At 40.5% G+C, this 16,829-nt stretch overlaps 1 protein-coding gene across 1 annotated transcript in view; it reads right to left on the bottom strand.

The window, feature by feature from the left end:
- slc25a21 (solute carrier family 25 member 21) overlaps positions 1-16,829 on the bottom strand; it is a 103,277-nt gene that overhangs the window by 7,884 nt on the left and 78,564 nt on the right. The window contains exons 4-6 of the mRNA XM_039786952.1: positions 13,767-13,850; positions 3,744-3,810; positions 2,843-2,902 (exon numbers count right to left, since the gene is read on the bottom strand). Of these exons, the coding sequence (XP_039642886.1) occupies positions 2,843-2,902; positions 3,744-3,810; positions 13,767-13,850 (211 nt within the window). The remainder of the gene's footprint in view (positions 1-2,842; positions 2,903-3,743; positions 3,811-13,766; positions 13,851-16,829) is intronic.

A 16,829-nucleotide genomic window follows, 5' to 3' on the forward strand; every position in this document is an offset into this window, starting at 1 on the left:
CGGGTGCATTGTAAAACATTCCTTGTAACGGACTGGACAGCTTTTGTCAACTGCTAATGAATCCCCAACATTTCCGGATTTTGCTGCTTCATAATAAAAAAATTCAAATACCAAAATAACTGAGGACTTTTATTGTGAAGAACTTATAGGAAATGAAACCGTTCACAGCCGGGGCTTTGACCCTTGACCACGCATAGTTGAGTAGTTTTCAGCGCTAGTCTGTGACACCATGTAGCTAGCTGAGCTGAGGTACAGACGAAAGGAAAATTATGTGTTAAATGAGATGAGACGTACAGGATGACCTAAATTCAGGACAGCTACGCTCGTTATTGTAAGTGCAATGATAAGTCCAATAAGTTCTTTTATCAAACCGTATGAATGTGAGTCCCAGGCCAGGATAGGAAATTAAGTAACAATGTAAAGATCAACAAGCCACTGATACATATGTTCAAATTAGATATATAATAATAAATTATATTAATAAAATATCTATTAATAATAAAAAATACTGTCAATCACTGCTCATGTACACGCATTCATTCTCCCTTGTGGGGGGAGGGGCTTAGGAGACCGTCTTGGGCTTTTGCAGAAAGGGGGCAGGGACTGAGAAATTGTCGATGTTCAAATTTTTGGGCTAAGTCCTGGATCTTCACAATCCTACCTACAGCACCTTTAATCCTCACTTGAGGTTTACTTTATATCCTGTCTAATGTGTTATGACCTTCTGTTTAATCAGTAAAGCTGCCACTATGCCAATATACCACAGCAGTAAACTCTCAAAGCCATCTAACAAAATGGCGTAGATGGTTTTTTAGGCAATAGTAGAAACAATATGCTTGGGTTAAGGGCCATTCACATTCGCAAGAACTGGTCTGCCGCTGCAAGCAGCATTTTGCAGCTGGCCGCTCTTGCGCGTGCCGTGGTCAAAGGTCAACATGGTTCAACATGGTGCGCTGTGACATGCATTCAGGTGTCTGAAAAAAACAGAAAAAAAGTAAACATATACACATGGATCCACAAACGGAACATGGACGAGAGGTTGATTTTGGCCGTCAGCGATGTCCCAGAGCTGTACGACACAAGTTTGAGGTCGTACAGAGACCTTGGACGCAAACCTATGCTGTGGTGCATATTTCCACCATAATAGGCATGCCAGATGTGTAGCTTATTGTAGCCTCCTAATTTAAATCATTCAGGTTTGTTTTAGCTATGTGAAAACAACATGGACATGTCTCCACTGAAATTCCTTTTTTTTCAGATACTTTGGTGCATTTGTTAAATAATAGTAATAGTGTAATGAACAATGCACATGAAAGGGAGCACTATTCCCTATGTGACACATTATTGTCATCTCTGATCTGAGAAATGTGCCAAAGCAACTGAGAAGAAGTGTACTGTTGTGAGCTGCGAAAACCAAATACCAAGTTGATATACAGCTCTATACAGGTATTTGTCGGATATATTTGTATGTTTATATGAAGTAAAATATGTTTGGACTGATTGACACAAGTCATGTTCGTTTTCATTGAAGTTCACATATAGGTAGTTAGGTATATGGCCGTTACACAGAATAACTGTACCCATTTCCAAGTGTGTAAGCTCCAGTTTTGGAGGAATTAATTGCACGTATGCATTAAACAAAGTGTTTTCCAGAGTGTGAATGAATGATGATGAATGTATGAATTCAGGCTCATAGCTTAGCTTTATTATACCCAACTGCAATAACTGCAGACATCTTACTTATGTATGTAAACATGCAATGACACATAGTGTTGACATGCAACATTTTATTTAGAAATGAAAACCCATTCATAACCCATCCGCGAAATCGTAGGCTCGACTCTCGTCAGCAGACTGTCTGCTCCCTGTTGAGCCAAAATTACCCCTGGAACCGGTCACAGTGAAAGCGGAGCTCCTGCAGCCGGAATTCCCCCAACTGCTCTGGACCTGAGGGTCTCGTGCACCCACACCTTTCTTGCTCCTGCTGCTGCCTTCCTCTGTCTTCTCCTAACAACCAGGGCAAGTGCCAAGGCTTTCTTTTGGTTCAAAGACAGAAACATCTTCGCCACCAAATCACTATTTTGTATCCTACATTATGTCGCGTACTGCTCGTCTGATGTAAACACCGGACGCAGGCGTGACGTGCATTCAAATATTGGTGCACGTATGACGTAAATTTGCGCTGAGCCCGGCAGCAAGCACAACAAATATATTTGGGAATAGGAAAAAAAAAAAAAAAACTAGCGGCGAGCGCAGCGCATGCCGCGTCAAATGTGAACGGCCCTGAGGGTCAGCAGATGAGTAGCCACGAAAAAAAATAAAAAAAAACTGAATTTGTACATGATATAGTACTAATAATAACTTTATTTGTATAGCATCTTTAAAAACAATAGTTTATAAAGTGCTTTGACAGTGGAAATAAAGGGCATACAAATCAATCCACATCAAATCAACACACATACCCATGAATACACAACACTGTAATAGTGAAAAAGGAAAGATGGGGCAGCTCTAAAAGGACAGAATGACAATGAGAAAGACAATAAAAAAGATGGCGTCACATAAAAGCAACTCTATAAAAGTGTGTTTTAAGAAGTGATTTAAAAGAAGTCACTGATTGAGCAAGCCCTTAAAAACCATACGGCCACAACTGTGCATTGACAGAAAAAATTACTTATTTGACCAGTCAATTATTCTTGTCATTTTTTTTTGTTTTACCAGCCTTTGGCAGGTGAGCTGAAACGTTGATTTTTGACACTTTGTCTAATGCACTTCCTAGTCCTGTTCATGTTTATTTTTCAGGTGAGAGTGTATTCAGGTGTTTCTGTGTGTAAAGACTCACCAAACCAGGAGACAAAGGGGTCAAATTCAGCAACTTCTTGTATTGTTCAAATGTGAAAAACTGCAGAGGGAAGATTAGGATAAACGAGCTGTCAGAAAGTGAAAGTAAAAGTACAAACACACACACACACACACACACACACACACACACACACACACACACACACACACACACACACACACACACAAGCAGCTACCTTAAAAACACTCACAGGAGGAAAGGGGAAGTTGGGTGAGCATTGCATCAACTCAACTTGTAGGTGAAAATCTACTATAAATCTTGGACCACAATCTGTGTTGAAAGACAACGCTCTAATGCACACTCTGAAAAGGAGACACATCCACTGGTTTGTTTATCTGAGCAAAGGGATAAACGCCAGCAGAGGTGTTTTAATCGGAGCTTTAATTTGCTTTAATCCTTCGCTCCAGACATTTCTCACCATCAACCAGCTTTGTTCGCTGTGTGAGCGATTACCACATCTTCTCAGTGTGAGTGCTTATTTTTAAAGTTCACACATCCTCGTCTCCAGTATCTCATTACAGGGCAGCTCCATGCCAGGCATCAGCCCCCCCACCCCACCATCACCCCCATTAAATGGTATAAACCTTCACTCCTACAAACATATATCAAAAGATGGAGGCTCAGGGAAAGGCTTGCTGTAAATGCTTGTAGGTCAATATTTAGTAGGCCAACAGAACAAATAGGAGTGGCTGAGGAGGCAGACATGGCAGCAGACCTCAGGTGTTTAATCAACATGTGTGTACCATATTAGAGCAAGTGCGGTTGGAGTGTGTTTATATGGCAATAGAGCAGTTCGTGGTAAAACAGCCTGAGCATTGCATCATAGCGCTAGAAGCTTTAACTGGTTTTCTGTGAATCCACATTCATATCCTTATCTCACCTTGACCGCTCTCTTTGGTGTCTCTGCCAGAATCGGAGGCAGGATCCCTTTGTAGAAGCCAAAGACTCTGTGGAGGGAGAAAATAAAATGTTACGCATTGTTATTACTAACATCATTATTATTATCATAATCATCATCATCATCATCATCATCATCATCATCATCATCTGGTGGCGGTTACTGTTCCAAGTTCCACTTGACAGTTTGATCGAACAGGATGTAGTCAGGAACTGAACATTACCAAACATAACTAAGCTGCCTGCTTTTTTGGTCATGTGTGATAGTAAACTGAATATCTTTTTTATCTTTTGGGTCAGACAAAACAAGCTGATGTCATTTTTTTCTGACATTTTATAGACCGTACAATTGATCAATTAATCAAGGCAATGAACAGCAGATTAATCAATGTAAATAATCATTAGTTGCAGTCCTTAAGTAGTTACATTATTCATAATGTGGGCCTTATAGAAGTAAATGTTATACATTTTTTTTTATCCCATTTACTACAAATACATTACACTTTACATCACAGCTAGTGTAGCATTTTGCAAACCATGCTAGTGTCATGTCAAGGCAGCCATCGATTTCCTTTCATATACGTAAGATGTTAAAATCAATTAGCAGACTCGCGACGTACATATGAACATCATTTCTGTGAGGTTATGTTGTGCAGTCTTTTTAAGTTAATCTACACTTAAACCAAAATATCATGCAATCATAACATCTGCTGCAGCATTGCATTAAAGGGTCACTTCAGCCAAATGATAAAACTATGCAGAGATACTCAGTTGCCTGTTTATTAGGTATCCTGTATACATGGAGTCTAGTACAACAGCCCTGCGATAAATCCCACCTTCTTGAAGGGTATAATGCTCAAATCTTTGCTAATACTGAATATAGACTGCAGGACTAATACTTAGCTCCGAAAATGGAAACAAAGTATATTGCTGCCGTGGTGGCATCATAACTACCAAGATATATTTTCAAACCACAAAACCCTGGCACACAAACAAGGTCTCTAGGAATCTGCGGAGGAAATGATTTAAGAGTTTATTTCAGCCCTTGATATACTGGATGTTTCAAAAGACGGTAGCTGTATAATTTTAGTCAATTTGGTAGTTTGCCTTTGCTCAATCATACATCCAGCCATGATTTAAAGTGTACTTGGAGCCAGTAAAAATAATAAAATGATAGTGAGTTATGTATAGAGAGACGCATGCCTACATTTTACGCAGACCGAATTTTGTAAGCAATCCATTTTATATAGTATATTTACAGAGTAAATGGTCAGTCTGGTTAGATTTATGTAAATTCCATTTTTACACACTTGTTAAAAGAAACTGGATGTTTCTGAAATGGACACAAATATCTTTCTCTAACGTTCAAATATACAATATATCTTAAAAGAAATTAAGTTATCAATCTAAAACTGAAATATTTTAAACCTACATTTTTCCTATATCAAATTATCAGGGAATTCATTTCCCCCAAACATCTAACCAGTCTTGGATGTATATGTGTAAGAAGATAGTGGTAGGTTTTCAGTTTCGCAAAGAAGGCACAAAGCATGTTTCGTATACATTCAAAGTGCATACATGTGCATTTCCCCCACTCCTCAATTTAGTGAAAACATGGGTGGACGGGTTCATTTGTTTAAGCTTATGTAGTTCACACTGACAGGGCCAGACAGATGATGTCAGACAATTTGTGTCAATCAAGTAAAATTATCCAGGTATTTTATTGATTTTCAAATATTTTCTGTGTAAACCTATTGTCAAAACCTTTGTTCTCAACCCCCACCTACAGTACAGGCCAAAAGTTTGGACACACCTTCTCATTCAATGCGTTTCTTTATTTTCATGACTATTTACATTGTAGATTCTCACTGAAGGCATCAAAACTATGAATGAACACATATGGAATTATGTACTTAACAAAAAAGTGTGAAATAACTGAAAACATGTCTTATATTTTAGATTCTTCAAAGTAGCCACCCTTTGCTTTTTTTGATAGCGTTGCAAACCCTTGGTGTTCTCTCACTGAGCTTCATGAGGTAGTCACCTGAAATGGTTTTCACTTCACAGGTGTGCCTTGTCAGGGTTAATTAGTGGAATTTTTTCCCTTATTAATAAAAAAGCAAAGGGTGGCTACTTTGAAGAATCTAAAATATAAGACATGTTTTCAGTTATTTCACACTTTTTTGTTAAGTACATAATTCCATATGCGTTCATTCATAGTTTTGATGCCTTCAGTGAGAATCTACAATGTAAATAGATCAAATAGATACAATTTTGAAGATAATTTTTTTGGGCTTTTCCGCCTTTAATTTGACAAGACAGCTAGGTTAGAAAGGGGTGAGAGAGGGGGAAGACATGCAGGAAATCGCCACAGGTCGGATTCGAACCCTGGACCTCTGCATCGAGGCATAAACCTCTCAGTATATGTGCGCCTGCTCTAGCCAAGGATCCAACCCGGCCACAACAAAACTTTTTTGCAATTTATATTCATAATTACCTTCACACAGTTGATGGAACCTGTACATTAATTTCATATAGTTTAATTTGGTTGGCATTATTAAATAATGATTCAATAATCTTAACTTCTTTTATTCACTGTATTCTAATTGTAACACTGAAACCTACCGAAATGACATAGGGTTCACATACATCGGGCCAGTAAAAACAAGCAGCCAGTTGCCCAATTGGGCCAATGCTTGAAAGCAGGCTTGCTTACGTCATAGATAAAATGTCGGTCAATATAAACCATACGAGTTGAATGCAAAAGAAGATTCATTGCATCTTCGAGAAAAACATTACATTTCATTTTTGATGGTGTTATTAAGAGTTTAGCGTAGTGGTACTGAGTGTAGCAAGTGTGTGGTTGAGCAAGAGAGGGAGAGAGAGCGCTGAGGGAGCAGGGAACCTAACCACCATGTTAAAAATCAACAAACCTGTTGCTATGCCAGCATTTAAAACATTTGAGGTCTCTAGTTGTCACAAGCTGTTCAGATGTCAGCCAGATATACAGCTTATGACTCTGTGCCAGAGAGCTCCATTGTTGTTTAAAAAAACACCAATGAGTTGCATTGTTGCACTGTGTGGATGTGTTCCATCACTGTGATAAACATGGGCACTGTAGTTCATTTGGAGTCAATTAAAAATACATCGTCCTGCTGCTTTAAATGCTTACTAGAGCTACAACTGTGTTAATCGTAGCTAAAAATAGTCCCCAACAAATACACAATTCACTTCTGTTTGAGTAATGTTTGCTAGAAATTTCAGTGCCCAGCGTAAAAAAAAAAAAAATAGAAATAAAGAAGTATATATACGTAATAGTGATGGGCGATCGGGAGAACATCATATATCATGATATTCCTGACCAAATACCTCAATGTCGATATTGCAACCATATTGTAGGGTTGACAATTGTTGCTTTAACAAAAATATTTTTACAATTAGATTTTAGATAAATAACCATCAATAATGTGGATATAGTTACAAAGTGGGTAAAGGCAAATCATAGAACAGCTAGGACAGTCTTGTAAATTAAGAAAATTACATCAATTTACTGTAATGCAGCCTGTAAAAACAGAAAAATATATCCAAAATCTAAGACGATATCTACTCTCATATCTTGATATCGATATAATATTGATATATTGCCCAGCCCTAATACATAACCTGTTTTAACCCTTGTGTTGACTTCGGGTCACATTGACCCATTTTCAATTTCAATTTTCAAGAAAATATGGGACGTAGAAATAAGCGCTGAAAATGTGTAGAAGAAAAATGTAACAATTTAAAACGTTGGAAAAAGCAAAAACAAACTGTGAATAAAAGGCGTCAAAAACGTCGAAAAAAAAGACAACACAAGGGTTAAAGATGCACATCTTCATTAGGAATGAATGGTCTTGAGAACAGAGCTACAGACAGCGTAGGAAAGTTGGAATGTATTGAGAGACAGGCTAACACGTTGCTGCTTTTGTTTTTTTCATGAGATGGGTTATAGTTACAATAATAAAGATACAGAAGATCGTCTTATCCTTTAAAGATATGTTTCTGCATGAAATTGCCAAAAAACGACTATATCTAGGTTTTACATATTTGTAAACGTTAATAAGGGTAACGTGAAAAAGCCTATTACAATAACTTGTCCGTTAACATACGTTTTAATTGGCAATGGTGATTAGCAACAAAAACAACAACTCCCATGATCCCCCGCAACTTCACGAAGTCATGAAAAGTCCGTGTTTACATCCATGGCTTCGATTGAGAGACCCCAGCGGCAGACAATTACATATTGTACATTTAAGTCATTGAACCAATTTAAAACAATACAAGTCAAAAGCAGAATGGCATAAATACAGTACATAACCTTCCACTTAGCTGCATGCAAGTTACAGAGAGAGAGAGAGAGAGAGAGAGAGCGTAAAAGGAAGTTCATATTGATACTGAACACAGGTCTGTGGACAAAGAGGACAAAGAGGACAACGTAGCGTGACTGACTGTAGCGGGACCAGCTCTGTTGTGACAACATTCTCTACAGGTCAACAGAGATGATATTAGTGAGTCCCAAGTGTAAATACTTTTGCTGCTGGCACACATTTCCACTGAATATAACCTGAGAAGAAGGACAGGCCATTCAACTGTGCACAGAAACCACAGCAGGGAGGCCACCTTACAAAAACAGCAGTGAACCACAACTAATTATCAAAACACTTGTGATCAGGTGACAGAGCCAACTTCTTTCAACACCTGAATTTACACAAGTGGCACCGGCTCTGGGTAATCAAGCCACCATAATAACAACTCTGGAGCAAGGGATTGTGGATGAAGAAAATCCCTCCTCAAAGCCAAAAAATAATCCAGTGTCATGAAGTCGCAATTACACAACTCTGCGCAGCCGTGCGCTCCACTGAACTCAAAACGATCGTTCGTCTGCTCTCTCTCCCCTTTATAATAAAAAAACAACTGGAACAGTGACAGGCCGTCAATCAATCGCAAAGTCATGACAACCAAATAAACAACAGCACAAGTACAGCATTTTCATCTCAGATGACACAACAAGCTAGCGCACCCTGCGATCCGTTTGGGTCTGCTGCAGGAGACGTATTCACGTGACACGCGGTATTCCCTTTACTATTTAAAACGTTTCCCAGAAGTGGGGATGCATAGCTCTCAAAACCAACATAAAAGAAAGGTAGTAATATTCCCTTAGAGCATATTTGTTTGTTACTAATTGTATAAAAAGTGCATATTTACTGTAGATCTGGAATTGTTCATTAGCACTTTGTGATATCGGTCAAGCTGAATGGACTCTGAGCAGATTTGATTCAGGTCCAAAGACTGAAGAACTCTAGGGCTATGTTTAGACGGAAACGATCTGAAGAGAAAAAGTGGCGTTGCTTTACCACTTTTTATTCCGTGTTTAGACGAGCGTTTTGAGGGGGAAATGTGCGGCATATGGTTACACAAAAGTGTGTGAAATTCAATGTAGTATGCACACTAGGAAGCTAGGTGGTAGTGTGAAGCACTGCCACACAAGACCACCAAGTCCGCGCGCCTGCGTTGAACCTTCCTACCGCGAAACCAAGAAAGCCGACAATTTTGTCTGGACAGACGAGGTGGTAGCACAACAGGGCGTGGACTGGGAGTCCTGCCCGTCAAAATATATAGACATATGGCCCGAATTTCTTCAGCAGTATCCTGTACCTGGAGGGACGTCATATCCACACGAGAAAGACGGCATCTGTAAAAGTCAGATATCATCAAAGCTGAAAGCCATCCGGACCAAGTATAGGCAGGCTGTGGATACCCAACGGTGGAGTGGCCATGGGCGAGTAATCACTCTATATTTTTTGATTTTGTGGATTGTAATTCGGGTGGGCCAGCAACACAAAACAACAAAACAAAGGCTACAGACGTCGACTTTCTACCGTTTTTAGATGGAAAACAACGAGTGGAGTGTTTAAGATTTCCACATCTGGAGGTTTTATGTTTTGTCTGCGATATGGGCCAATCTATAAAATTTTCTTTTATGTTTTGTTTTTTTGTGAGATAAAGGCAAAAAAAACTGGAATGCATTATTGTTAGACAGATGATTCTTTTGAGTAATATTGCAAATAAAGCAAAAAACTGTAACAAAAAATAAAACAATGTATTCCTTTTTTTCTAACGTAATAATATTACCTACTGCAGCAATCTGCTTCAATGACAGGAAAACCCGCTCGCCCATACCACCTACACCATTTTTCATTGCTGTTGCCAGCTGGTGAACCGCCACACATTTTTAACCTAGCGTTAACCCTTTCCCCATGCTGCTGAAAATAATTCTAGAAACACTGTAACCCCTTGTATCGTTTGTGTAAACAAGTTATTTCAGTCAGACGGAAGACCCTTTCCTCTGCTCACTTTGTCCATGCAAATAGTGGCCACAGATTTCCCGGGTGTGGTTAGGCTTGGGAGCCGCCAGGTGATGGAGGAGGAGTGAAATTGGTTACAGAACACATATGGCCTCTAGTGAGTGGCCATCATTTGAATCCTAATTTGATTTCCAATGTAAAGTACACACTAAGTCCCTTTTTGGCTTTCCTAAACAAATGGCCTCCTGACACAGAGTGAGGGGAGAGGGGGGGGAATAGATGGATTTGTGTGTTTGTATGCGCTTGTGTGTATGATTTGTCTTTTATTTTCATATACCTTTCCTTTTTTAACAGCCTCCATCCATCTGGAGAGGAGCGTAGCACTGAAAGGACTACACAGACACGACCGATTAAATAAACTGACCAATAATATCCATCAGGCACTAATTCTGACTTCTTAACAGTTGAAATGTGTAAATGCATAAAAGCAACAGATACTTTCCGTCAGCAGCAGACATGTTCATTTTCACACCACTCCTGTGGGTAAATCCGCAGGAAATATGAGCCGCCTCAGGGAACATTTTAACATGTAAACAATCAGAGTGCTTCATCTGCAAATATTTTCACTTTACCCAGCTCCTAACGTAACCTTGACAATGTCACCAACAGAGACAACACAGCAGAATTAGCTGCGACGAGGATTCATGATACAGGCACAAAACTTGCTTTGGTGTACATCATGAGGCTGAAATATGTATTAATTCACATCTAAAGTAAGCAAAGAAAAGTTAAAAATATAATTAAAAGGTGTCATTTATGGACAGGGGAATTGGAGGTGGCTTACTGATAACTGATTATTGAAGGAGAATTTCTGTACAATAAATATGACGTTACCACCAACTAGAGATGTTCCGATACCAGTATCGGTATCGGGAAGTGCTGGAGTTTATGCACCGATCCGATACCACGTAATAAAGCCCTAAAGAAAATCTACGTTAAAGTAGTTTATGTATGTTCTTTTTCCGTCAAACTGCATAATAAAAGAAAGTTCTGTGGCATTCATTGTTTGTGTTTGTTTATGTTTTACAAAGAGTTTAACCTGAGTCAGACTGACAACAAAGATAGAAATAATATCACATCCATACAGGGATAGTAGTATACAGATAGTAAACATAAAATATATGACACACTGGTATCGGATCGATACTCGGTATCGGCCGATACGCAAGTTTAGGTATCAGAATCGGGAAGCAAAAAATGGTATCGGGCCATCTCTACCACCAACAGACGGTTAGCTTAGCTTAGCATAAAGACTGGAAACCAAGGGAAACAGCTAGCCTGATTCTGTCCAGAGTTAACAAACTACCAGCACCTCTGAAGCTCCCTAATTAACACGTTGGCTCTTGTTTAAGCCATATAAAAATGTGAAAAATGGACGTGTAACTCTTGGCAAAGAACCAAATAAGTTTTGGTTCTTTAACATAATTGCTGCTCATCATCATACAAACCATACCTGTTTCACTGTAGCAAACATCTAATCTGGTGGACATGCTAATCTGCACTTCTTCACACTTCCATGAATGTATATATCTTTTGTATGGGTGGTCCCAGCTGGAGTCCTCCCCCCCCCCCCGCTCAACCCTGCACCGTTGGGTCCAGGCATTAGTCATTGATCTACTGTAAGCGGGCCAAGGCTCTGCTGTAATGCATGGACGCTTTTAATATTCCTGTGGCCGTGCTTTGGGTCCCGACCCAGTCTGTGGATACCACACTGGTAAAGAATGCTGGAGAATAGAGTCTTTTTGTTTCCCTCCAGACGGAAACACTTAACACATGCTCATGCTGCTGCACCCACATGCAACAGAAAAGGGAGCGTGGCCTGTAATGCAATACACCAACCACGTGTTGGTGAGCGTAGTTCACACTGTCACACACGTATGAGCACAGCTACAAGATTTCATGCTATATTGTACAGATTTAATAACAACTTAATGATTAAATTTCATTAAATTCATTAAATTAAATGAATAAAGTTCTTTAGCAGAACTAATCCACACTATAATATTAATTTCTTTACTACAAGCGTTCAAAATGTATCCTGCTAGTATACAAAATGTAAAGTCTATTGTATAGTTATTGTGTGCAGGCTTCAGACTGTCTTAACTTTAGTGTCACACATGTGCACATTTCCATGTCTTTCTTCAGTTTAATCACAGAGCGCTAGCAAGGAGCTCAGGTTTCCTCCTTCATCACCTCCGAGAGAGAGTGAGGCCTGGTGTTAGCCCGGTCCTGCCATGAGCTGACAGGAAATGTTTATTTTTAATAATAATTCTACAACAGTGGGGCCTAACGCTATTTGTATAAATTATAACTAAGTGGTTTGGCCTGGAGGTAATCCGTGATGTGCTACTGGGGAGTGATTACAGCCTCAGCAAAAATATACTGTTAGTGATAATTGGTTCGACAAGAAAGTGGATCTTCCGTCTGTAGGGACTCTCCGACACATACCACGGCTTTGTTGAGTGAGTCTACAGTCAAAAAGCTGTCATGGTTGATGCGGTGTAATTTGGCAACCATTTGAGGATGTCAGAGTTCTCTGGAAATTCATGCGGACCTACTCCCAGAGTACACACCCAAAAAGCATGCAGGCACAAAGGGATTAAATTTCACACTGTAGCGTAGTGAGTGTGTGTGTGTGTGTGTGTGTGTGTGTATATGTGTGTGTGTGTGTGTGTGTGTGTGTGTGTGTGTGTGTGTGAAGAGGGCAGAGCTACTGTAGCATGATAGCTCTGTCTGTTGAACTACAGCCAACAAAGGATTTCCAACTGTCACTAGCCGGCCTCTCACCCCGCGCTCACTCACACCTCGTAGCAGATCAGCTTTATATCCGCTGTAAAGCTGTCGACTCGCCGTAAACAGAGCGATTGTTAACCACTTTCTCCTGCACCTGCACTGTCTCACAGTCCTGTCACAGGGCAGGCAGATGAGGAGGCAGCATGGCAGGATGACTGTCTTTAGTTAGTCGGGAAAAGTTTAACATTTAGGTTTTAAGCCAATAACAGCTGCACTCATCTCCGGTGTGAGGCACAATGAGTGAAAAGGCACGCTCAGTGCTACAGGATATTTCTGTGTGCTGTTGACAGACACAACGGCGGTTTTAAAAACACCCAAACCTGTAACACCTTCAGCTTTCCAGCCACTAGACCACCTTACCAACATAACCGTCAGTGGCATTTGAATAAAGCAGTATGATTCATCATGTATCATGATTCATGTATTCCCCACATATATCTTTTCCTCAGCAGATTATATGGAAGCTGCACCATCAGCAAATACCAGTTAAATCAATGATGAGCCTTTGTGGTGTTTGTCATCAACCCTTGTGTAACTTTCTTTACATCATCATATTTTGTATTTGTATTTGCAAAAGTACTTGCCCCTTAAAAGAAAAACCCATTAGTAGTAATTGAATGGAATTATTACATAACATCAATGCCAGTTTAACACCAAGGAAATCTGCCATCTGAGTGCAAAAGAAAAATGACTCCTTCCCTGCACTTGGGAAACAAGAGGACTGACATCACTGGTGCTCTGAAGAAACATTATGTGTAATTCATGAGCTTTTTTGATCTGTAGTAGGAAATGACCGGTGGATAACTTACCCTTCATTGCGTATGATGGTCCGGAAGCAATCACTCAGGTTCTTGTAGCTGTTTGGGTCACTGGTTCCCCTTTGGATCTGGAACCTGCAAAGACAAAAGTTCTCATTAAAAGCTTCCATCACTGTAAATATTACAGCAGCTACTAGCATTGTTGTTATTTGAATTTTTAGTTTTCTTTGTTTTTATTGTGCTCATTGTGTGTATAAATTGCATTGTGACACCTGTGTAAAATACACTTAGAACAAATGTGATCTTAGCATACATGAGCTCATTTCCCTCCTTATTTTCCACACCTCTCCCTTTCATCTGCCGTTTTTTCCTCCTCTGCTAAGATGAGAGGCTCCTACCACCAGGTCCCCCCAGAGCAGGGGAGAAGTCAAACATTTATTTAACCCAACCGATCCAATTAGCCACCCAACTCCCCAGGACCAGGCCTTTTGCAGCAAGCTCTTCGGCCACTAACATGCTAGTAAGCCAATTGTAACAGCTCTTCAGTTACGTGTAAATTTTTAATATGATGGAGCCAGTCGAAGGACTTTTTGTTGTAGCAAACACGCTGGTACCACCCTAATAAAGGCTGGTGAGCTGTGTGTAAATCTTTTACATGAGAGACCAGTTGGGGGTGAAAGAATGAATATAAATGGTGCCTGTTAGAGATAAAGAGTTTCAGGTATTGAGACGATAAGAAGAGATCTCATTATATACTGCCACATGTCTTGGACAATCAAACTCAACAAAAGAACATGTTCAACTAAATGGTCTGATGAGATAACGCAATTTCCAATAAACTCAATCATGGTTTAAAATGTGATAGATGATAATTGAGGAATTTTAATCACTTTCCCGTAAATAGTTAAGAACATCAGCAGAAATTCTGAGGGTTAGAAACAGAGGCAGAAGTGAAGAGAGAAGGAAGGAACATGACAAGAGAAAGATTCCCTCATATGGCTTCAACTGCCAGGTCACAAGGTCAGCAGTAAGTCGTCCATGCGGGTGCCTGATGGGGCCATAAAGGGCCCCCAGGTTCCAGTGGAGGGGGAGTTTAGTGGGGTGAGCGGCCTTTCATATCGCTAACAGATTAACATCTTAGAGGGGTGTCCCTCAAATCCTATTTGGTGGATTCCCAAATAGCTTGTAACCCGTTCCTGAAAACCAGTTAAAACAGCATAATAAATAGATGTCTGACACCATATTAAAGAGAAGAAGAAAAAGAAGGACTCCGGGTATGAGGGGATGGAGGAATAAGGGGTAAAGAGGGAGGGCAAAGACCCGGAAGATTTAAGACCACTGGGGCTTGTAAACATATTCAAATCTGGCTTAATTAAAGGCATATGAAGCTGGGGTCAAGGATGGAAGGGACCCTGTCCACAGTCTCCCCCTGTATCCTTTGCTCTGCCTGCCTCCACCCAAACCGGCCCTGAGAGAGTGAGGTTGGCAGGACCGTGGTCCGGTTCCAGCCCCCTGACTCCACTCGTGACCCTGGGGTCACCTCATTTCCTCATGGCCCTCTCCTACCCTGCCATAAAAGCCAGGGACCAAACAGCAAGGCCAAGGGAGTGGGAGATAATAGGGAGGACCTGAAGATCTTGTGGCAGCAGGGGGACTGACAGGCCCCTGGCTAGGAAGCTGCTAATGTTGCTTTTCACAGCAACCAACAGTGGAAAATAAGACTCAAAGCTCAAAGTACGTAAGTCCTGGTTGAATGTTTTTTTTTAGAGGATTTGTACAGACAAAAAGCTCTAGTTTCTGTTAATAGGGCCACAGTGAGTAAGAAGATATACTGGTTGGCTGAAGAAGAGCCCGAGATAGCCTCCATGGCTCTGGCAGAGTAACTTGGCCTTGGAGTCAGCCGTGGGGATTGTAAACTCCGCAGACAGAAGACCCAAAGAAAACCCCGGGGCTTCTTTAAAAACACATTGCTTACAACATGTCCTTCAATCATCAGCGAAAGCCAGCGGAGATACAGTATACTCAGAGGTGATGAGATCTGTGAGTTCATCAAGAGTACCCCTCCTTTCCTTTCCATATCCCACTCTCCCCCTGTGTTTGTGCTTTACAGGCCCAGAGCTGCCCAGGTAAAGGTGAAGGCGAGGGCAGGTTGGTGCTGCTGTGAACGAGACAACTACTCTGGGGTAAATAATCCTGAAGACCTCGCACACCTGACCTCCACTGCCTATAAAAGTACAAATTCTAGGCGTCCACCAAGAAGTCAAAAAGGTAAATGAGGGCGGAGTAGCAGGCTAGAGCCCCGTTCTTTGTATTTTTATGGACAGGAGCGCGGCGTTTGAGGGGCATACAAAGCTGTGTCCGCTCCCAGACCCCGATGGTAATGGGCTCGAACCGGGGACCAACAAGACGGGCTGTCACCTCACAGTGGACGAGATGTTGAGGTGAGGCTCATTAATGGTGGTGTTAAAAAAAAATGCCTATGGGAAAGGGGTAGGGGGGTTTGATCAAAAGGCACAGGCCTGATGGGCCTACTTTTAAAAGGGCAGGCCATGCTTTTTAGGAGATCTCTTAAAACTATGCCCTATTAAACGGAGGGGTATTCCCTCAGTGGCACTTTTTGATGACTTGTTCACTTTAAAATTTAGGGTCTAATACGACTGATGCAAAAATCATATTTATAGCTATTCAAACATATAAATTAGCACTATATCAACAAGTAATGACCATATCTAGTCATCTTATGCTATCTATTGTAGTATGTCAAAAAGTGCATTTTTTTGCAAGTATGAACAATATGAGTTATATGTTTTGCTGTGTATTTGGACTGGTTGCTACAGTGAGAGCCTTGATATACTAAAGCCTTCCCTCTAGGAATGCAAAGTGCTTTGACGAAAAAAAAGAAAAAGACGGAGAGACAAAATATATGATTGAAGAAAAAAAGTTAATTACCGAGGGGAAAGGATGAAAGTTCAGCAATTTCTCATGTTAGATCTGAAGTGCATAAGACAATCCAGAAGGCAACATAAGGGGAAATCTATTTTTTACAGCCAGACAATTAATTTTAATGAGCAGGATCATAAAGATGGTGGAAGTCCATTGCAAATGGTACATGAG

Source organism: Perca fluviatilis, chromosome 20 (assembly GCF_010015445.1).
Source record: "Perca fluviatilis chromosome 20, GENO_Pfluv_1.0, whole genome shotgun sequence".
NCBI classification, from domain to species: Eukaryota; Metazoa; Chordata; class Actinopteri; order Perciformes; family Percidae; genus Perca; species Perca fluviatilis.